Source organism: Vulpes vulpes, chromosome 9 (assembly GCF_048418805.1).
Source record: "Vulpes vulpes isolate BD-2025 chromosome 9, VulVul3, whole genome shotgun sequence".
In the NCBI taxonomy this organism is placed as follows: domain Eukaryota; kingdom Metazoa; phylum Chordata; class Mammalia; order Carnivora; family Canidae; genus Vulpes; species Vulpes vulpes.
The window spans coordinates 102538773-102561307 of record NC_132788.1 but is presented as its reverse complement, the minus strand read 5'-3'; the positions used below and the strand labels follow the sequence as shown (position 1 = coordinate 102561307).

The window sequence follows — 22535 nt, the reverse complement described above, 5'->3', positions numbered from 1 at the left end:
ACAATCTTAGTGCTCAGCAGACTTTAGAATTTTTTAATTCTCCACTGGGTTACCAAGGTGGTAAGGCAATTAAGAAAGGGATCTTCTCTGTTTTCTAACTATTGCTAATATATCGACTGGTTTTTTGTTTAATTTAACTGTACCTTCTTTCCCAAACTCTCTTCTAAGAGCTTCAGAGCTGAGTTTTCAAGGAACGTACTAGAAAAAGAGTCGGCTATCTTTTCCTGTCAATGGTAGAAAGTAACTATTTTCGATTTTGCGGGACACGTGCCACATGCACTTTTTGTCTCAACTCTCATTGGCTTTCCAGCTATTGTAGCTTGAAAGCAGTTGTACACAAAATATAAACAAATGGGAGCAGCTGCATTCCAATAAAACTTCATTGACAAGAAAAGGGTGGCCAGCCTGTACGCCGTAGCCCACAGCGTGTTTACTACCCTTGCGCTAGGCTGTCTGCGAATATCAATGACGTTATTTCCTCACAATCCATTCTTTGCTATTCTAATTTCTGTTTCTTGTCTTATTGCATTGGCTAGACACCCAGGGAAATGTCAATTAGCGATGATGACACCACGACACTGGGGTTCCCTCTAAATATAACAGGGACAGTTTAAGTACAATGTTAGTTTGGCTATTGGTTTCACTCAAGTAATATTTACCTTGTAGCAGAAGTATCCTACTACCATTTTTATAAAAGGCCTCTTTTTTGCTCATTTTTATAAAAGGCCTCTTTTTTGCTCATTTGCCTCATTTTTTGCTCATTAATTTGACAATGGAGATTATTACGTGATTTTCCTTACTGGGTCCCTTGATGAACTATTGTATCTCTGGGTCATAAGCCATCCTTGCACTTCTGAGTTAAATGATACCATCAGCACACAGTTTCATTTAGGACGTTTGGATCTAAAGTCTCAGGTTAGCTGGTCCTGAGGTTTCTGTTGACACGGCATCTGCATCAGGTTCTACTAAGGAGTGTTATGTTAGCTTCATAAAATGAGCTGGAGGGACACCTCAGTGGCTCAACGGTTGAACATCTGCCTTTGACTCAGGTCGAGATCCCAGGGTCCTGGAATCAAGTCCCACATCAGGCTCCCCGTGGGGAGCCTGCTTCTCCCTCTGCCTATGTCTCTGCCTCTCTCTGTGTGTCTCTCATAAACAAATAAACAAAAATATTTTTAAATAAAACAAAAAACAAAACAAAACAACCTAGAAAGATTTCCATAGATTCCTATGCTCAGAAAAGCTTCTATATTACAGAGTTTGAAATAACTCATCTATAAAATTCTCTGGGTCCAGGGCCTATTTGAGACATAATTTTTAGTCATTTACCAAAGGTATTAGAATATTTAATTTTTTCTGCTTTGTCTTGAATCAGATCAAATTAAGACTTCACTTCTCACCAAAAGCTTCAAATTGGATAACACAAAATTGTCCAGAGACAGTTCAACATTAAAATCTTCCTTGGACCCAGCAGTATATCATCTGCTTTACTTCTAGTTATTTGTAGTTTCATCCTTATATTTGCAAGTTCAGCAATCTTGATTTCCCCTCTCCTGCAATACATTTCTATTTTTACCTTTTCAGGTTTTTTTTCTTAAGTCACAAAATCATTGAAGGCTACTGATTCGCATCAAAGCCCAGTTTTGGCAATATTCTACAAATTTAAGCTATGTGATATTCTCCTTCCCACTATTTTCCAAGTGGACTTTAATGAAAGTCCCCACATCTGCCTCTCCCAAAAGGTATAAAAGTGATTGACTTTTAAATCACCAGGAAACACTTGTCCTTTCAAATGTTTCAAGTCAATTTTTAGTTCCTACTGCACTGTAGTCAGAAAATAAATCCTGGTGGGGGCGGTGGGGGGGGGTATGCATTAAGATTTTTTGCATGGTCCTCTCATATGCAAAGAGCAGTGACATTCCTGGACAAAAAACAAAGATGGGTCCCTGTTAGTGAGATTCAGAACATTTCCATCCACGCACAGGTGGGGTTCGCAAATGACCATGACAAGGTGCCTCATGAAGAACCACTGAGAAATGGGTGTCCGGACCACTAGAAACATGAAAAGGTCTCATCAAAGAAGCCGAATGTACTTGCAGTCATCCCCCCTTATCTGTAGCTTGGGGTTCCCACAGGCTCCACTGCTTACACACCCCACAATCTCATACCAAACCAGCGGTCCTCAACCAGGGGTGGGTCTGCCCCTCACCCCACCACTGAGGGACATCTGGCATGTCTGGAAACATTTTTGCTGTCGCTACTTGGGGAACGCATGAGCTACTGGCATTGCGAGACCAGAGACCAGAGACGCTGTTCAACACCCTACCACACCCAGGGCAGGCCCGGCTGCTAAGAATACTCTGACCCTAAATGTAGGTCCCTCTGAGATGGAGAAACCCTGATCTGGACCAAAGCCTTAAATTTCTAGGCCTTTTTTTTCTCCAGATTATATTCCAAATGGCCACTAGATGTCAGATCGGGGCCACACAAACATGCCTGAAAACAAAGCAAACCTTCACTGCTGAGAGCATAAAATCCCTCCAGATGGCCCGGACTGGCCTTTCCAGTCTCCTGGCTGGTTCCTCCCAAAAGCCCGTGATTCACCCCAGGGCCTCCCTCACCCCAGCTTCTCTCTGCCTGTCCTCCCCTCCAGGACAACCCATCCCCCTTTGCTCTTCAAGACACAAGTCAAAGGCAAGCCTGCCCGTCCTCTGTGGACTTCAGTGACATGCACACCTGTGCTCACACCTGCAGTCCCACACTTGTCACCCCAAATAAAAAACGTTCTGCTAGCAGATCAGGCTCTCCCACTACCTGCTGCACGTGGCTTCGACTCTGGGTGTCAGGCATAGTTCTGCCCACACCGTAGGTGTTGATAAATAAATGTTCAGCGAATGAATGCATGGAGGGACATGTGGGGCATCTAAGAGGTGCCCAGAAAGACGCTTTTCTATTCTATGTTTTATTTTTTTTTAAGTAAACTCCACCCCCAACATGGGGTTCGAACTCATGACCCAGAGACCAAGAGTCACAAGCTCTACTGACTGAGCCAGCCAGGTGCCCCTTGATTCTGTGTTTTAGTAAGAATGTGTTAGTGAAGATTTGTTCCCAACATTCATGCCCAGGTCCCATTTCAGGGTGAAGGTAGTTAACGTTTGGATTCACGAAGCCTCTGGTGTCGGCAGAGCAGCCCATCACATGCATTAAGCCACAGAAGCCCCCGGAGTGTCGAAGGCACACAGCGTGCTTCCTGCCCTGCCTGGCCTGGCTCTGCACTGAGCAGCCACCAGCGGCCACGCAGACGTCCTGCAGGTGAGCCATACCTAGTGTCCTCAGCACCAGGGCTCGAAGAGGATTTTCTGTGAAAACAAAACCAACCACTTTGAGGACACACAGAACTCTTGCAGACCGACGACTTCCTTCTGACACCCTGGAAGCCACATTCCCTCTGAGCAGCCCAAGGGTGCCCTGCCCTTGACTGTGGACCACTTTTCCCAACACCCAACTCACATCGGCTCCGGCAGGTGCAGAGAACACAGCAAGAAGAATATCAGAGAAAATCCCCCCTCCCCGCACCCCCTGCCGGAGACCTGGCCAGCTGGGGTTCCCCCCGGATGTCAAACCTGACTACATTTAAACATCACAACTGACTCAGCCATTTCCTTGAGACCGGCCGTATTTTGTTTTTAATGGGTAAAACAGTAACTGCCTCCATGCCTGGGCTTGACATTTAGTACTCTTGGACTCAGGGTCATGGGGTGGGGGAGAAACACAAGGAAAAGAGGGTTTTTTAGAGTTTTACACACCGATGGCTCTGGAAAAACATCTATTTGTATGAGAAGGGGTGGAAGGCATTTGAAGGGACCCATCTTAGCATCTTTTTTTATCCCAACGTCAACCATGTGGGGTTTCGATCCACTTTGGAAACCTCCCATTGCATCAGATATTCCTGGGTGGCCCGCCTGCTGAGGTCTGTAAGGGGAGCGGGATAGGAGGTGGCTCATCAGCTACCATAACTGGATCACTCGCGAGCTCAGAAACACTGGCTTTGGACCCATGGAAGGGAGGTGACAAGGAGGTCGGTAGGTTACTATAAAGATTCATGAGCTGATATGATGCAGACAGAGCTGTTGACATCAGGTGGGTCGAGGCAGGGATGCTGCTCAACATCCCGCAGCGCAGAGGACCACAGCCCCACAGCAGAGGAGGAGCTGGCTCTAAAGGTTGGCAGGGCGCAGGCTTCACTGTGAAGCCCGAGCGACTCACGTGCTCTCACGTTCCTAAGAAATAGGAGCTATTATTATCTGCACTTGGCAGATAAGTAAACTGAGGCATCGAGAGAAATGTGCCATTTACCTAAGTATCTCTGCCCTGGGAAAGGCAAAGATGGATGAGTAGCATGAGGTCACTACAAACCCTCTCAGATCAAATGTACATCAATAAATCCCTTCATTCACTAAAGGAAACTCAACATATTTAAACAGGAGAAGCCTTGGGATGTTGAAGATGCCATAGAAATTTCCAGAACGGTTGAGAAGCCCGCGGAGATGGACAAGTCTCGGAGTGCACCGAGCCTGAGACTTGAAGATAAATCAAGCATGGGGCCAGGTGGGCATCCCTCAGGTTGTGCCTCAAAATCCAATGGAGCTCGTCTAAGAATGCAGATGGAGGCCTGAGGCTGGGACACAGAGGTTGGGCCACGTGGGGAAACAAATATTAGGTGTTTTTTTTTTTAAACCTTTCCCCATTTAGGATGCTTATGTACTCTTCCTGGCAAGGTTGCTACTGAATCTTTACCCTTTACCCACCCGCCCACCCTCTGGGTCCCCACTTCATCCTCTTCCCCAGGTAATGACCCCCAACACCGAGCCTAGGAACCGTCCTGACCTGGGGACGAACACCACGTTGTGCAGGTAATCCTCAAATGTCTTCCTAAAAGAGGACTCCTCTAGCTCCTTGAGGATCTGAGAGTCCGTTTTGGGGCAGGAGCAGCATTCGCCGGCAGACTCCTCGTATTCACTCTGGTTGTGCTTCTGGGAGCCCTCGGCCTCGAACGGCGGAGACCAGGTCCGGGAGGGCAGCTTCAACCCTAGAGAGAGGCAGGACAGGTGGCCTCGGCTCTTCCCCCTGACCCCGCAACACACACACACGGCAGAAGGGGCCTTCCCGGAGGGGCCGGGTACATGGGACACCTGTGCAGCTCAGCGTGTTCCAGAAACTGTAAGACACCGTGAGCCCGTTGGGCTGGGAGACCTAAGGTGCCCAGGTATGTCCCTGCCCCATGGAGCTTACAACCCAAGGGATGAGAGGGGCGGTGGGCGGGAGGGGGGAGCTGCCGGTTGCTGCCACACAATAAACACAAATGCCTATGCCATGGGTCAGCCAGCAGGGTAAAAGCACAGAGGATGTCTGGGGGCGATGCTTTTCCCGGGGTGGTCTCAGAGAAAGTGACCGCTGAGCAGTCCCAAATTAAGTAAAGGAATGAGCTACCCACATATCTTGGTGTAAAGCAGTTCAGATGCAACAAAAAGCAAGAGCCAAGGCCCCATGGTAGGAATTTCCTTGGCCTGCGGAGAGACACCAAGAACCCAAAGCAGCTCGAAGGACAGCATGGTGGGAGGTGGGATTAGAAAAAGATGGGGGGGGGGGGGACTGGAGGGTGAGTGACAGTTGCATGAATCAATCAACCAGCCAGTCAACCACATAAAGTGGCAGGAGGCCATATAAAGGATCCGACCGACAGACCCAGTGGTTACAAACCAATGAATCTACAGTTCATTCAGGAATCCCGAAGTCAGAGTAGAGCAGTGGTTCATCCCCAGGGTCAGGGGAGGGGTGACTCTGCACTGTCCCCCAGCCCAGGACACTGGGCAAGGTCTGGAGACATTCTGGGTGTGATGAATAGTAGGGGGGAGGAGACTCTGGCAGCTGAGGGGTGAGGCCAGGGGTGCTGCTCACCATCCGACAGGGCACAGGACAGCCCGCCCCGCCCCAGAGAGAGACCTGGGCCCAAATGTCAACAGTGCTGAGAGCAAGAAACTCTGGACTAATGGCATGAGGGGAGACAGAGGAGGGAAGATAGTTTTCAAAGAAGCACAGGAAAGGGAATTGAAAAAAGAAAAGAAAAAAAAACAGAGAAAGAGAGAGAGAGAGAGAGAGAGAGAGAGAGAGAGAACCCCAACTTCTAGAGGGCAGTGTCCTAAAAACACAAAGTTGCGGGCAGCCCGGGTGGCTCAGCAGTTTAGCGCCGCCTTCAGCCCAGGGCCTGATCCTGGAGACCTGGGATCGAGGCCCACGTCGGGCTCCCTGTATGGAGCCTGCTTCTCCCTCTGCTTGTGTGTCTGCCCCTCTCTCTCTCCCTGTGTCTCTCATGAGTAAATAAATAAAAAAATAAAATAAATTTTAAAAAACCCACAAAGTTGCTTTTTTGAGTACAGCAGCGGGCCGCACCTTGACCCCCGAGGCCAATCCCAGGGGCACCTGCCGTCCACCGGGTGGAACACAGCCACACTTCTGGGATGACCATGAGGATGGATGCTCCTCTCTGCGGGAAAAAGCCACCAAGGGCCCTGGGGTGCACCTCTCCTGCCGCCAGCCCTCGTGCCCACAGCCTCCTGGGGGCTGCTGAGCACTTCTTTCCTCTCCCCTACCATGGTCCGGAGACAATGGCCTCTAAGGGCCTTCCCGTGACTGGCTGAGTATCCACTCGGAAGCCCAAGTATTTATACAGCTGTCAAAGCCTACCAGGGACTCTTAAAAAATATTTCTGATTTTTATTAATAGACACAGGCTAACCTGGCTGGGTTAACCATTACGGACTAGTAATGGCATTAGGGGTGGGAGAAAAAGGTTGGGTTTCCTTAGTGAGGGAGGATCCTGAGAATTTTCTGGAGAGGAAAGGACTTTTGGGTCAGGCCAGACACAGCTCCTCGATCCTGTTACTCCTTCTGGCCCCCACCGCAGGGCACTTAGAGTCCTGTGGGTTTTTTTCTGTGACTATGTAGTAAATGTATAGGTAATGAGTCGCCTTGGACGGTCCCATCCACAGAGACGGAGGAGATGGTGGAAACTGGTGGGGGTGAAGGTCAGAGTTTCATGGGGACAGAGGTTCAGGTCGGGGGAGATGAGAAAGTTCTGGAGACAGGTGGTGGGGGCAGATGCACAGCAATGCGAATGTCACTGAGCCGCACACTTAAAAATGGTTAAGGGACCCCTGGGTGGCTCAGTGGTTGAGCATCTGCCTTTGGCTCAGGGCGTGATCCCCGGGGTCCTGGGATCGAGTCCCGCATCGGGCTCCCCGCAGGGAGCCTGCTTCTCCCTCTGCCTGTGTCTCTGCCTCTCTCTGTGTGTCTCTCGTGAATAAGTAAATAAATATTTTTTTAAAAAATGGTTAAGATAGTCAATTTTATGTTATATACATTTTACCACAATTTTTAAAAATGCAGTTGAAAATGCCGAGCTATAGAACTGAAATATGCTAGGGGCGTAGAACTTAAACGTAAAAAAAAAAAAAAAAAAAAAAAAGAACTTAAACGTTCTCACACTCTCACACACACACACACACACACACACACACAAAGTCAAAAATATGAAATGATGGAGAATTAACTAACTACCTGGGAGAAACGCCTTCAGAGCATACAGGCAAACCAAAATCATCCCGATGGGCACGTTCAGTATCTTACAATTTTACCTTTCAATATCTTATCATTCAACCACACACCAATAAAGCTGGGAGAGAAAAATCCCACTGGTGATACGAATAGGAAACCATCACAAGTCCTAGTTAGTAAGCTTATTTATTTTGTGCATTTTTTTTCAAAATTGTGGTAAAATGCACATGACATAAAATCCACCATCTCCAACGTCTAAATGCACAGCTCAGCGGCATGAAGCACAGTCACACCATCTACACCCACTCCCACCATCCATCTCCAGAACCTTCCATTCCCCCACACGGAGACCCTGTCCCCCTGATACACTGACTCCCCACTCCTACCCCACCCCCGGCCCCCCAACATCTGCCTCCTGCCTCTGTGGACAGGACTCCCCTGGGGACCTCCTGTGCGTGGAATCCTACAATATCTGTCCTTAGTTTATTTTTAACTACATAAACTTTGTGGTCATTACAAATTACGTTTAAATAGCCACATTGTAATGATAGATTCAGGATTCAGACTTCCAGAATAAAAGCTGTTATTCTTTAAAAACAAAAAAAACAAAACAAAAAAACGAAAGCACTGCGGGCCGCTCCTGGTGGTGGTTCAAGCTGGTGGTTTCGGTTACTCGAATGCAGGGCCAACAGCTCACAGCTAAGCCGAGGCCTGTGCTCGCTCTTGAGTTATATAAAGCATCCGAGGAGATAAATCACGTTTGCAAGCCTCAGCTCAGGCGGGAGATGAGGTCACAGGCATACATATAGCACATGATCTTAGAGTTGGGACGGCTCCCAGAGATCATCTGGCCTCCTGCCCCTTCTCCCGAAAAGGAGGCAGCCAGTGACCAGCTCGGTGACTTGCCCAAAGCCCTACAGCAGGTCAGAGGTCCAGCCAAGAGTAGCCCGCAGGCTCGGGCCTCATCCAGGCCTCGCCAGCAGACACTGAGCCTTTGCCTCCAAGGTCAAGAGCTGAGGAAATGATGAACTCAAAACCAGCCACAGAAAAATAAATACAGACAAACGTAAAAAACAAACAACAAACAACAAAAACCCAAAGGGGAAAAAATGACATCTGTTTCTCCGGTTGGATGGGATGTTTTTTTTAATTCAGTTTAAAATTTTTAAACTAACGTATACAAACCAGGTTGAGGCTCAAATAATTTTCTGTTTTCCTGCAAAGGGATGAAGCCTATTAAGTAAACAAGATTAAAGACTGTGTGGGTGGTAAATCATCACTAGTATGAATTCTTCACGGAGAGCGTAGAGGAAAACACATGATCACTCCTCGCTACCTCAATCCTTAAAACTTTAGTGTCTAAATTTAGGGGCTAATTGGATTTAAATAAAATAAAAATAAATACTTTTTAAAAAAAAAGAAATGTAAAAAAAAAAAATGTAGGGCCTGAAACTCTTCCCTGGCTTCGTCAATAACCTCTCAACTCCTAGCTTAGCCCCAAATCCAGGGGATTTACAGAACTGTATCCCCAAAGCAGGGAAGCAGGAGGAGGAGAACGTTTCAGAAGGAAATGGTGCCAAGACATGGGAACTATCTGGTTTTGACATGAGTTTTCAGAGTGTCATTAGGTGATGATGTTTATTTTGTTTTTTTAAGATTTTATTTATTTGAGACAGAGCGTGGGAAAGAGAGAGCACGACAGGGGGAAGGAGCAGAGAGCAGAGGGAGAGGAAGAAGCAGACTCCCTGCTGAGCAAGGAGCCCAACACGGGGCTCGATCTCAGGACCCTGAGACCGTGACTTGAGCCAAAAGGCAGACACTTAACCGAAAGAGCCACCCAGGCGCCCCCCTGGGGATGTTTAGAAATGTGTCTGTGTGTTTTTGCACAAGAGCCAATGGAGTGTGTGCACATGCCCCCGCACCTCACCCCCCACCCCTACTTCCACTGGGAAACAGGATGTGGAGAGATGCTTCCCTGGGAGCAGGACAAAGTGGCTCATCTGCTCCCCACACCTGCCGGCACTCACCTTTGAGGCAATAATCCAACTCATAGAGCTCACTGTCTTCGGCCTGCCTCTCCCAGAAAACCAGGTAGTGCGTGATATTGCCATTGGGGTCAGAGGGAGGCTTCCACTTCAGAATAATCTGGGACGAGGAATTCGAAACCGAGATTGGATCCAGGGGGACGGAAGGATCTGCAAAGGAGAGAGGAGACAGGTCCACCGTGAGCGGGGGGGACTGGCTGTCAGGCGGGCCTAGGAAGGAACACAGCAGGTAACGGAATCATGAGGATGTTCACTGCAGTGTTATTTAACATCAGAGAAAACCGAAGATGCGTGGAAAGCTCCCGGGGCAGGTGCAAGCGTTACCCAATCACAGTCCATTTGTACCACAGATCATCACACGCCACTCGTTCGTTCTTTTAGGCAACACACATTTACGCACAGAAGGCCCCAACTGCGTGCCAAGCTATCTCTGTGCAGAGCACCGGAAAGACGCTGGGGCAAGGGAGGATAGTGGGGAGAGACAAATAAACTCACATTTTCTGGCTAATGTTTGCTCCAAATTGAACCCAGTTGCAGGGCAAATGCCAGTCATCCGTTTCACGGAGATGGCATCTCATTCTGACATCCCCCGAGACGCGCCACCTTTGAGCTCCACAAAACCTGCCCCTCGAGAATGCAGGTGGCTGAGGGAGTCAGTGAGGTGCGGGGGTGGGGGGCCTCAAGGCAAAGAGCATCGTGTGTACAAAGATCCGGAAGCTGGAACTTTCCAGAAACTGTGAAGTCCTTTGGTATTGCTGGAGGATACGAGATGGGTGGGGGGGAGCCCGACTCATAAAGTCTGGACTGTATCCCATGGGACAGGGCTCCTCGCCCTCAGTACTACAGACATCTGGGGCTAGATAATTCTTGGGTATGGGGCTGTGCCCTGTGCATCGCTGGATGCTGAGCAGCATCTGATGCCGCTAACCCCACCTCCACTGTCATGACACCCAAAACTGTCTCCAAACCTCACCAGATGTCCGTGGGGGTGCAGAATCACCCCTGGATTCAGAACCTCCACCACAGGAGAACGACTTAGGCTTATAAAAATACAAATACAACTAAATCGCTATGAAATATTCCAGCCCCCCCCAAAAAATGGAGGGGGGTAGGGCACAGAAATGAAATAAAAATAGCACAACACTGTAATTGTTGAAGCCGGGAGACAGTCCATGGTGTTCATTTTTTTCCCGACTTTTGTGAATTATTTGGAAATTTTCCAGAATGGGAAGGAATATTTATAGACTCCTCAGGTGGCTTGTTGCTACTGCCTTGTCTTTTGAAATTACAAAAGAACAGCCGATGCTTTCAGAAGCCAATAACCACATAAAAGAGCACTTCCTACAAATGTTACTGTGTGGACCCGTTCAAGGCAAGATGTCCAGGCCACGGAAGAAACACTTACTAGTGGCATCTGTCTGCACGTAGATGATGTCACTCTTGGCTCCATACGTGCGGCGTTCATCAGAAAAGGTGACCAAGGTCTTGACAAAGATGGCATATTGGGTCCAGGGCTTGAGACCCCGCATCAGCCACCCCGGGTGGTTCTGCGATTTGGGGTCATTGGACCGCAGAGGTGGGTCAATGTCCACCACCGTCCAGCTGTTGGAGCCACACGCGTCCTGCCCATCAAACTCGGTCACATTCTGATAAGGGCTTTCAAGACAAAGCAGGAGAAGGCAGGTATCATTCCATGACTATGGCTCTGAGGACAGATATGCAGCAGGGGAGGTGACATCCTATAGGGCTGTCTCCTGTTCACCAAAAATCTGATGCCACCAGGAAAAATGACACAGGTCCCGAAGAGAGGGGACTCTTCCCCTTATCATTCAACTTTCCGACTATTGTCAGTAGTGATGATGACACCAACTACCTCGCTACTTACTGGTAAGACTGCATGAGAGGGGCGCCTAGGGGGCTCAGCCGTTAAGCATCTGTCTCTTGATTTCAGCTGAGGCAGTGATCTCAGGGTTGTGAGATCGAGCCCCACGTCGGGCTCTACGCTCAGCACAGAGTCTGCATGAGATTCTCCCTCTCCCTCTGCCCCCTCCCTCTCCCTGTGTGCATGCTCACACGTTCTCGCTGTTCATTAAATAAATAAATAAATAAATAAATAAATAAATAAATAAATAAATAAATAAAATCTTTTAAAAAGAAAAGACTGCATGAGAGATCATGTGCTACTTCTCAGCACACAGACACATGATAAATCTTCAGAGATGGAACAATTATTACTAGGAATATAATCACAACTTCCACCATCTCCCTTTAGAACTTCAGGAAAGTCAAGGATGCCTGGCTGGCTTGGTGGGTGGAGCGTGTTTGACTCCTGACCTCGGGGTTGTAAGTTCAAGCCCCATGTTGGGTATAGAGATTACATAAAAATAAAATCTTTTTTTAAAAAAATAAAATCTTTAAAAAAAAGAATTTCCGCACAGTCGTATATAGTAGACCCTTGAACAACATGGGCTGGACTGGGTGGACCCATTCACACATGAATTTTTTTAAAGTACAGGGCCATAAATGCATTTTCCCTCCCTTACGGTTTTCTTAAGAACATTTTCCTTTTACTACTACTAGCTGACTTTACTGTAAGAATAAGTCTGTAATACATATAATATACAAAATACATATCAATCAATGGTTTATGTGATCGGTGAGGCTTCCAGCCAATGGTAGGCTATTAGTAGCTAAGTTTTAGGGGAATCGAAAGTTATATGTGGATTTTTGACTTGGGCGGTGGTCAGTGCCCCTAACTTCTGCATTGTTCAAGGCTCAATTGTACTCAAAATGAACAAGTTTTGCTTTTTGTATTTTTGTGGGGTTTTTTTTAAGATTTTATTTATTTATTCACGAGAGACGTAGAGAGAGAGGCAGAGGCATAGGCAGAGAGAGAAGCAGGCTCCCTGTGGGGAGCCCGATGCAAGATTTGATCCCAGGACCCCAGGATCATGCCCTGAGCCGAAGGCAGATGCTCAACCACTGACCCACCCAGGCGCCCCAAAATGACCAAGTTTAATGGAGACAGTTTTAGTTTGAGAAGATGAGAAAGTTCTAGAGATAGATGCTGGTGATGTTTGCACAACACTGCAAATGTACTTCATGCGACTGAGCAGGACATGTAAGCTTGGTTCAAATGGTCAATTTTACATAAGATATGTTTTGCCACAATTAAAGATTGGATTTGCTTCGACGTGAATGGAACTGGAGGGTATTATGCTGAGTGAAATAAGTCAATCAGAGGACAAACATTATATGGTCTCATTCATTAGGGGAATATAAAAAATAGTGAAAGGGAATAAAGGGGAAAGGAGAGAAAATGAGTGAAAATATCAGTGAGGGTGACGAAACATGAGAGACACCTAACTCTGGGAAACGAACAAGGGGTGGTGGAAGGGGAGGTGGGTGGGGGGTTGGGGTGACTGGGTGACGGGCACTGGGGGGGGCACTTGGCAGGATGAGCACTGGGTGTTATGCTCTATGTTGGCAAATTGAACTCCAATAAAAAAATAATAAAATAAAAATAATAAAAATAAACATAAATTCTTTAAAGGTTAGAAAAAAATAGAAAATCGATACAAAAATAAATTTTTAAAGACCCACTCAGCAGACTGAGCAAATTTTGTTAAGGACGTCTTGTTGAGGTGTACGTATATGAGGCAAAATGGAATATTGCTGTAGGAACTTGGGCAAAAGAAACCTGTTTCAATTTCTGGTTTTGACAAATGAGGACGTTACTAACTTCACATGCCATCGGCTTGTGAGATGATAAAAGGGAACCTGTAATCGCTATTCCACAAGGAAGAGAGAGATAGAGGCACCTCAGAGGGGAACCTCTGAACACACACAACCCACACACGTCTATACCCTTTACTTACGCCTCTTTGTAGAAGAGCATGAACCCCAGGAGGTCTCGGAAGTCGGGGGGCCAGTAGGGCTCCCATTTCAGCAAGATCTTGTCATAAGACGTCCGAATGTAAGAAAATTTAAGTAGTTCGTTTTCACCTAGAAAAGTTTACAAACAAAAACAAAACAAGAAAAAAAAAGTTTAAAAACATTAACGACATCAGCATTAAAAACTTGTTTCAGGCCCCAACAGGTGACCCAACATTTCCAAGAGCATCTGCGAGAAGGGAGGTGTCGGTCTGCTGCTCCCCGGATGGGTCTCACCCCCACAAGCCTCCTCCTGGTGTTCGGAGGCAAGAACTGGTCACGCGAGTTGGTCCCCACGTAGCCAGATGCTCAACACAGGAACAGTGGTCAGCACCGAACTGAGAAGGACAAGTGGCCGATAATTATTGGGAAAAGTGATTTTTCAAGAGTAACGACTGTCCTGGCACAATTTTCTCACACACGTGGACTTTCAAGCCTTCCGTGTCGGAATATATGACTCCAGTGCAAACTGAATATGGGCCAAGTGAGTTTAGAGAGCACGCAGGCCTTGGAGAGACGAAGCCTTAGAAAGAGTGGGATGCAAGCCCCCCCGCCCAAGCTCCACCCCAACCTTGCTCTCTCTCCCTCTCCTGAATTCCCACAAATCTGCGGCAAAGACCCGGCTCCCTATGAGGATATCTTGGAAGCCTTGGCACCTCGCTGCTCTGATATTCCCTCGAGAGAGAACCTGTCAGAGGAGTGAAGTCAGCTGGTAGCCTCCAGCTATGCAGCAGCTGCAGGACCTGCTGGAGCACTAGAGCCAAGGTCACCTATAAGGAGAAATCCATTCATTCATGCATGCATTCATTCATTCATTCATTCATTCAATGCAGATGTGGCATCTTCCAAAATCAGGCACTGTCTCTCTGAAATCACAGAGATACGATAGACCTGTCCTTGGCATTGCAGAAATAGAACTCTGAGCTGCTTTAGCTTGGGGAGGGCAATGACACCTGCCACCAACTCCACCCCACCCCACCCCCGCTGAGGACCCGTGCAGTGCTCGAGGAGAAAGGCAGCCGCCTTATCTGGTCCTCGGGCTGGAAGGACCAGGACATCACCACTTACAAGACGCCTGGTCCCCGTTGGTCTTCAGGGCAATGTCGTTCCTCTCCTGGCGCCCCTTGGTTCCTGAGACTTCTTCCATCTTGTGGATCTCAGACAAGCAGAGTTTGGGATTGTAGTGGAAGAAGAGTTTCCCCTGAGTGATGGTGAGGTTGTGTTTGCTCCAGTCCCATAGCTGCCTTAGGTTCTGGTTGTCCAAGGCATAGAAAGAGTAGTTCCTACGGGAACACACACAAACCTTGTCATTCCCTGGCTTGTCACAGGCAGAGAAAGAATGTAAGAAACCTCCTCTTTCATTTTCCTAGTTTGAGTCCACGTCAAAATAACATCTCAGATGGAACAGTTTCAGTAAAATGCATTATTAAAATTCACTTCCCTGATTCGTTTTGAAGACTTTAAAATGTGGCCACTGGATTGTTTAAAGTCACACGTGTGACTTGTGTCACATTTCTTTCTTTTTTTTTTTAATCTTATGGGGAGGTACTTTGAGACTCTGTAAATATCCTGTTACTCATCAAATTTTCACCATTTAGCATCTATTCATGTCTGAATTGATTATTACTCACTGATTTTTTTTTTAAGAACATCCTTCTTGATCCTCAACCTTTTTTTTTCTTTTTTTTTTAATTTATGATAGTCACACAGAGAGAGAGAGAGAGAGAGAGGCAGAGACACAGGCAGAGGGAGAAGCAGGCTCCATGCACCGGGAGCCCGACGTGGGATTCGATCCCGGGTCTCCAGGATCGCGCCCTGGGCCAAAGGCAGGCGCCAAACCGCTGCGCCACCCAGGGATCCCTGATTTTTTTTTTTTAAAAGCAGGCTCTGTGCTCAGTATGGAGTCCAATGCGGGGCTTGAACTCACAACCCTGAGATCAAGACCTGAACTGAGATCAAGAGTCAGACTCTCAACAGACTGAGCCACCCAGGCACCCCTGACTTGTACCACATCTCTAGTGGATGGTACCGGTCTAGTTCAAGGACACCTATGTAGGGGGTCATAAGCACAATCCAAATGAAAGGTCTAGACCTCAGCAAACAAGGCAATTTTATGGCAGAAAAATCAGCATGAGCTGGTGAACGATTCAAGAAGGTGGTCTAAACAGTTCAGTGCAGTGGCTTCTCAAGTGCCACTCATAGTCCCCTCTTCTCTGACTTCCTCTACTATACAGATTGGGAAAGGTAAATATTCATGCATCCAGCCTTCCTTGCAACTGGGAGCAGCCACTTGTCCCTGTTCTCACCAAGGAGACATAAGGAGAAATCAGTGTTGGGGTTGAGAGTGTGGAAGGGTCTAGGCAGGGTTTTATTTCTTAAGGAGACATTCTCAATTGGCATGGGCTTTTGTCCTTCCCCTTTTCCTACTGGCTCCACAGTTGTGAGGCTGGAGGTGAAGCAGCTATCTTGCGACCACGAGGAGCACAAAAATGGACAGAAGCTAGATCCTAAGGTGGGGTATCTGGGGAGCTCAGTCAGTTAAGCATCTGCCATCAGCTCAGGTCATGATCCCAGGGTCCTGGGATCAAGACCCACATCAGTCTCCCTGCTCAACTGGGGAGTCTGCTTCTCCCCCTCCCTCTGATGCTCCCCCTGCTTGTGCTCTCTCTCTCTCTCAAATAATTAAATATTTTTTAAACACCCTAAGTTATATCATTGTAAGTATAGTTAATAATACTGTATCGCATATTTAAAAGCTAAGAGAATAGATCTTTAAAAAGTTCCCAACACAAGAAAAAAATCCTGTAACTATATGGGGTGATGGTTCCTAACTAGACTTATCCTGGTGATCATTTTGCAATGTATGCAAATGTCAATGTATGCAAATATAGAATCATTATGTTATCACCTGAAACATAATATTACATGCCAACTATACCTCAGTAAAAAAAAAAAAAAAAAAAAAAAAACAACTAAAGTTTTCTCTCCCCACCCCCAGTTTTATTGAAATATAACTGATTAATAAGACTATATTAGTTTCAGGCATACAACATTACAATTGATATCTGTAGATATTACAAAACAATTAAAAAAAAAAACCACCCTAAGTTCAGTTCACATCCATCACTTCACAGCATTTAAAAAAAAAGAGGGGGGGAATCCCTGGGTGGCGCAGCGGTTTAGCGCCTGCCTTTGGCCTGGGGCGCGATCCTGAAGACCCAGGATCGAGTCCCACGTCGGGCTCCCTGCATGGAGCCTGCTTCTCCCTCTGCCTGTGTCTCTGCCTCTCTCTCTCTCTCTGTGACTATCATAAATAAATAAAAATTAAAAAAATAAAATAAAATAAAGTTTCTGGGGCACCTGGGTGGCTCAGTGGATGAGCGTCTGCTTTCAGCTCAGGGTGTGATCCCAGGGTCCTGAGATCGAGTCCCACATTAGGCTCCTCACAGGGAGCCTGCTTGTCCCTCTGCCTGTGTCTCTGCCTCTCTCTGTGTGTGTCTCTGATGAATAAATTAATAAAATCTTTAAAAAATAGTTTCTTGTGATAAGAACTTTTAAGATTTACAGTCTCAGCAACTTTCAAATGTAAAATACAGGTTGGTTAATTACAGTCACCGGGTGGTACATCACCTCCCCAGGATGTATTTATTTCATAACTAGAAATTCGTGCCTGTTGACCCCTGGCACCTGTTCCCCTCCACCCAGTCCCCCCACCGACCCACGGTCCCCCAACCTCTGGTAACTGCCAATCTATTCTCTTATCTATAAGCCTGGTTTTGTGGTTTTGTTTTTAGATGCCTCACATAAGTGAGATCCTAGAGCATTTGTGTTTCGCTGACTTATCTCACTTGGCGTAACATCCTCAAGCTCCGTACATATTGTCGCAAATGGCAGGATTTCCTCCCTTTTTATGGCCGAGTGATACTCCACTGCGTGTGTGTGCCACATCTTTATCCATTCATCCGTCCGTGGACACAGGTGTTTCCACGTCTTGGCAAAAACCCCTAAGTTGTTTGAACTCACAAACGTCCCAGGGAGCATTCAGGACACACCCAGAACGGGGCCACCTACCCGATCTCCAAGGTCTCCCCTCGAATCAGCCGTAACTTCCGGAAAAAGGAAAGAGACACAAGAGCATAGGATCTCCGGATTTTCAGGTACCCGGAAATCTCTTCAATGAGTCCGAGGTTGGCCTCCAGCTCAGCCGCCAGGTTGTCTAAAGAAAGGAGAGAAAATCCAGTGAGCTTCTACAGAAATACTTTAATCTTCCCATAACTTCCCATAATGAGGAGTCAACCTATAGGCTGCAGATGACTTCAAAATACCCTGATCAAAACGCATCATACTCAGAACAAGAACCCAAAGCCTGTACCGCCAGGTCTGCAAGTCCCTATATAAGTGACCAGTGCTTTTTTTTCTTTTTCCTCATCCTTTACCTTGTCTACCCTCCTCCAGACACACAGGCCTCCCCATCATTCTTTAAACAAGCCAGGCCTCCTTCTGCCCCAGGACCTTTGCACTGGCTTCCTCCTTTGCCCAGACTATTATTCTCTCATAGATCTGCTTGGTTTGCTTCCTCTCCAGCTCAAAGCATCCCACCTCAGACCATAAACCCTTCGAAAACAGCAAACCCCTTATCCTCTATTTCAGAGGTTGGCAAATGACAGCCCAGAGGCCAAGCCCAGTCTGTTTTGTCAATAAAGTTTAATTGGAAAAGAGTCTCGCCCAGTTGTTCACAAGTTCTCTACGGCTGATCTTCCTCTACGAGAGCAGTAGTTATGGCAGAGACCGTCTGGCCTGCACAGCTGAATATATTTATTATATGGCCCTTTATAAGAAAGAGTCGCCGATCTCTGCTCCCTCCGTTACCTCTGCTTTCCTTCCTCCTTCCGTAGTGGGATCCACCCCAGGTTTACGTTCTATGTACGATGATGGGCTTATTCGTAAGCTCCATCACACATGGGCTTTGCTTTCTTCACTGCGAGTATTTGGTAAATGTTTGCTGAATAAGTAAACAGAGGGGGATGCCTTTTTGCCTGCGATGGTATTTCTGGAAACACGGTCCCCGACCTGCAACGCGGCAGGCATGCTGCCTACTTGTTAAAAAAAATGCAAAAAAAAAAAATGCAAATTCCAGGGGGCACCTGGGTGGCTCAGCAGTTGAGCATCTGCCTTCAGCTTAGGGTGTCATCCCAGATCTCGGGTCCAGGGATCGAGCCCCACATCGGGCTCTGTGAGGGGAGCCTGCTTCTCCCTCAGCCTGTGTCTCTGCCTCTCTCTCTCTCTCTCTCTCTCTGTCTCAGGAATAAATAAATAAAAATCTTTAAAACACAGAAAACAAATTTTTTTTTAAGATTTATTTATTTATTTATTTATTTATGATAGACGGGGGGGGGGGGGCGGCAGAGACACAGGAGGAGGGAGAGGCAGGCTCCATGGGAACCTGACGTGGGACTCGAACCCGGGACTCCAGGATCATGCCCCGGGCCAAAGGCAGGTGCTAAACCACTGAGCCACCCAGGGATCCCCAGAAAACAAAATTTTAATACATAAATAAAAATGCAAATTCCCACATAGGAACATTAATTTCCAACTTGGAAAATTAGAATCTCGGGGCAGCTGGGGCCAGGACTGGGCTGTGAATTTCAGGTCTGGAAGCCAACGCCTCAAGGGACTGACGTGTGTCTGGGCAGGTGGGTCCCGGCCTGCTGCAGCCCCCCCATCACCCCCCCCCAGCACTCACTGCCCCCTCGAATGTTGATGATTAGACTTCCGTTGACAACAGTGCAGCCTCGAAGCTCCTGAGCAGACGTCACTGAGTCGATGGTCTTCTCGCCTTCCAGAATGTGGCACACCTTGGGACAGGGGCCCAGGCATGGAGTGCACATCAGGCTGAAGAAAGAGCGGAGAGAGGGGGTCAGGGCACCCAGGACCCCATGCGCATGGCAGGTTACACCCCTACCCTGAGGCTGGGCGCTGCACCCACGGCACCCTCCTCTGGGCCCGAGAATTCTCCACTGTGAGGGTGTCCTGTGGCATCCCTGGCCCTCACCCACTCGCTGCCGGTAGCACCTGCCCCGACGGCATGACAGCCAAAAATGGCTCCAAACATTGTCCCCTGTGGGGACCGGGGGCAAAGCACCCCCTGCCAGGCCTCCATGGTGGCAAGCCCAACAGCATTACCCCGAAGTCAGGGGACTCACACTTGCCCCCCAAAACGATGGGGCTCCTGCCATACCCCAGAGGAATGGGATTCACGTTGCCCCCCAGCCCCCGTGGAGGATCACGCTCTACCCCGAAGAGACAGGACTCACACCATCACACTGAAGGGATGGGGCTTGGTTGTCACCACAGTGATGGGAATTATTCTGAGCTCACGGACCTTTCGGGGGGCTTCCACTGCCCCCCCAAGGCAGATCTCAGGCGGCCGCCCCAAGGAAATCGGGCGCTTGCTGTTGTGGGGATCTGACGTGCCCACACCTAGAACACAACCTCATGCAGAACAGCATGTGACAGCAGCCTGTGGCTTCACTGATGACAGCCGAAGGTCTCCGAATACACAGACCCCAGGGATTCCTGGGGAACCGGCCCTCCCCGACGCAGGGTGCAAGGTGCATTCTTGGTGAGCACGGCCCTCATAGGTCCAGGCAAGACACAGGGTCCGGGTCAGGCAGGGCCCCATCTTCCATCCCTCTGGGTAACGGCCTAAATCCTGTCACTCTCATCCCCCTGGTTCAGAGGGGGGCATGCACCCAAGTCAGCCAAGTGAGGGTTTTACCAGAACTTCCCAGAGGGAGAAACCGTCTAAAGCACTTGGCACACAGAAAACAAGAATCATCAGTTCTTGCTCTGATGACCGCTTTTTATCAGTGGTATCGTCGTTGCTACTGGTGTTGGCTACACACCCCTGGCATGTTCAGTTCTTCAGAATGACCTTTGGGGTGGCAGTCCCAGGCCCTGGCACGGAGCTCCAAAGGCCCTTGGAATTTTCTGCGAAGTAGGAGCATCTCTGCTATGCTAGTGAGGTGACGGGTGGTGGTCCCATGCAACTCTACGATGGGGGCTGGTCACCCAAAACACCAATGATAGGATTAGATCTGTGGGTCTTTCAGCCAGTGGAGACGGAGTTCAATCACGTGGTCAAGGATTCACTTGATCGCACACCTATGTGATGAGACCCCAGGAAAAATTCTGGATACCCACTCAGTGGCACGTCCTGGACAGTGAATGCATGTAGGATTCCACAGGGCAGAGCTGGGGCTCTCTCCTTGATAACATGTGCGTCCCTAATAAAGCTGCAGTTGTAATATGGGTAGTGTAAATGCCTGATGGTCAGCTTTGATTGCCAAGGCATCCACTTCCTAAGACATCCCTCTGGAATAAATGTATGGCCAGTTGCAGGACACGTCGGAGCAACACGGCCGATAAGGAACCTGGCTGCCCGGCCATGAAGCTCCCTCTTCCAGAAAGCCCTGGGTGGCCTAGAGAGTTGCCTGCCAGAGTGACCCCACTTCCGTCCTGCCCCAATTCCTCTTCTTATGCTTTAGATTCACCAGTAAAGAGTGATCCCATGAAACCCTGGACAGCCCACTTCGGACCCTAACAAAGGCGGAGCCCCCAGTCCACACTGTCAGTCTCTCTCTCTCTCTCTCCCCCCGTGAGCTCACTGTGCGGCCCATGAGGGTGCTGTGAGCCCTCTGGTGAGGCCTTGTGAGTCATAACCCTCCCTCCTCAAGGGTCCCAGATGGTCTTCGCTGAAGCACGAGTGGCGATCGCAATGAGAACCACAAGGGCCGGCCCAGCCATAAACAGGGGCCCTGATGGGGAAAGGTCTGGAGCTTGCCACATGCGACGCCTGCCTCCTGGGAGAGCCCTGTGGGCATCCCTAACCAAGGACGCTACCATTAACAGGCTCGGGACGGACTGAACAGCATGGCTTTCTTTTCTTCTTTTTTTCTTTTTTTTTTTTATGTAAATTCTGCGACTTGTTCTAGCAAATTATCGAACCTAAAACGGATACATGAGAACCCCTATGTTTATAGCCAGCTGATGAGAAGTACGGGTGGCCTGGGTACCCCCAAAGCGTGGCTGGTATCTGGAGTGAGGGCAGTCTTACGAAGGACACAGTGTGATGCTCACTCCAGGAGGTGGAGAGGGTCAGAACTGCATTGCAGACACCTGGTTGATACCAGAGCAGCTGGGGTGGAAACCGAAGAGTGACCAAATGTTTGGGTTCTTTTGTTGATTCTGCAAATATTCACAGAGCACCTATTATGTGACAGGTGATATTCTAAGCCAGGGGTCGGCAAACTCCGGCCTGCAGGCCAAAGCCAGCTGGCCACCTGTCTTTACAAATAACATTACGCCAGAGCCCAGACACACCCGTCGGTTTGTGTATCGTCTATGGCTTCTCGCATGCTATAGGGGCTGAGTTGCGTAGCTGCAACAGAGACCATATGGCCCTCAGAGCTGAAAATATTTACTATCTGGCCCTTTGCCAACGCCCGTTCGAAGCTGCAGGCACACAGGAGTGAGCAAAACAGACGACGTACTTTCCCTGTGGGAGCCTATAATGGCCACAGGTTGTTTGCAGCCCATCCCACCAAGAAGTGCGGTTTACTTCCCCATTCAGGGAATCTGGGCTTGGCCGTGTGACTTGCTTTGGCCAATGGGACGTTAACAAATGTAACGCAAGCAGAGGCTTGAAAAGTACTTGCACACACATGGGGGCAGCCCTCCCTGGCTGCTGGGCTGAGAAACCACATGGAGGGAGGCCTCGGCTGCCCATCTACGATATGAGAGGCTTTGCTATACCATCCAGTCCGGGCTGGCTCAGCCCAGCCAGACAAACCACCCGTCAACCCACGCAATCACTATAAATCATAAATGAGTGTTGTTTAAGGTCACTGAGTGTTGGGTGGTTTGTTACACAGAAAGAGCTGAC

General features: G+C 48.3%; 1 protein-coding gene across 4 annotated transcripts in view; it reads right to left on the bottom strand.

Moving 5' to 3' along the window:
• The window catches only part of INSR (insulin receptor), a 118566-nt gene that overhangs the window by 28868 nt on the left and 67163 nt on the right, over positions 1-22535 (bottom strand). For 2 of the 4 annotated variants that reach the window (XM_072721481.1, XM_072721482.1), the window contains exons 3-10: positions 19335-19483; positions 17663-17807; positions 14660-14874; positions 13537-13663; positions 11064-11314; positions 9641-9808; positions 4888-5089; positions 3324-3359 (exon numbers count right to left, since the gene is read on the bottom strand). In XM_072721481.1, the coding sequence (XP_072577582.1) occupies positions 3324-3359; positions 4888-5089; positions 9641-9808; positions 11064-11314; positions 13537-13663; positions 14660-14874; positions 17663-17807; positions 19335-19483 (1293 nt within the window). The remainder of the gene's footprint in view (positions 1-3323; positions 3360-4887; positions 5090-9640; positions 9809-11063; positions 11315-13536; positions 13664-14659; positions 14875-17662; positions 17808-19334; positions 19484-22535) is intronic. The other 2 variants (XM_072721483.1, XM_072721484.1) reach the window with 1 other exon arrangement.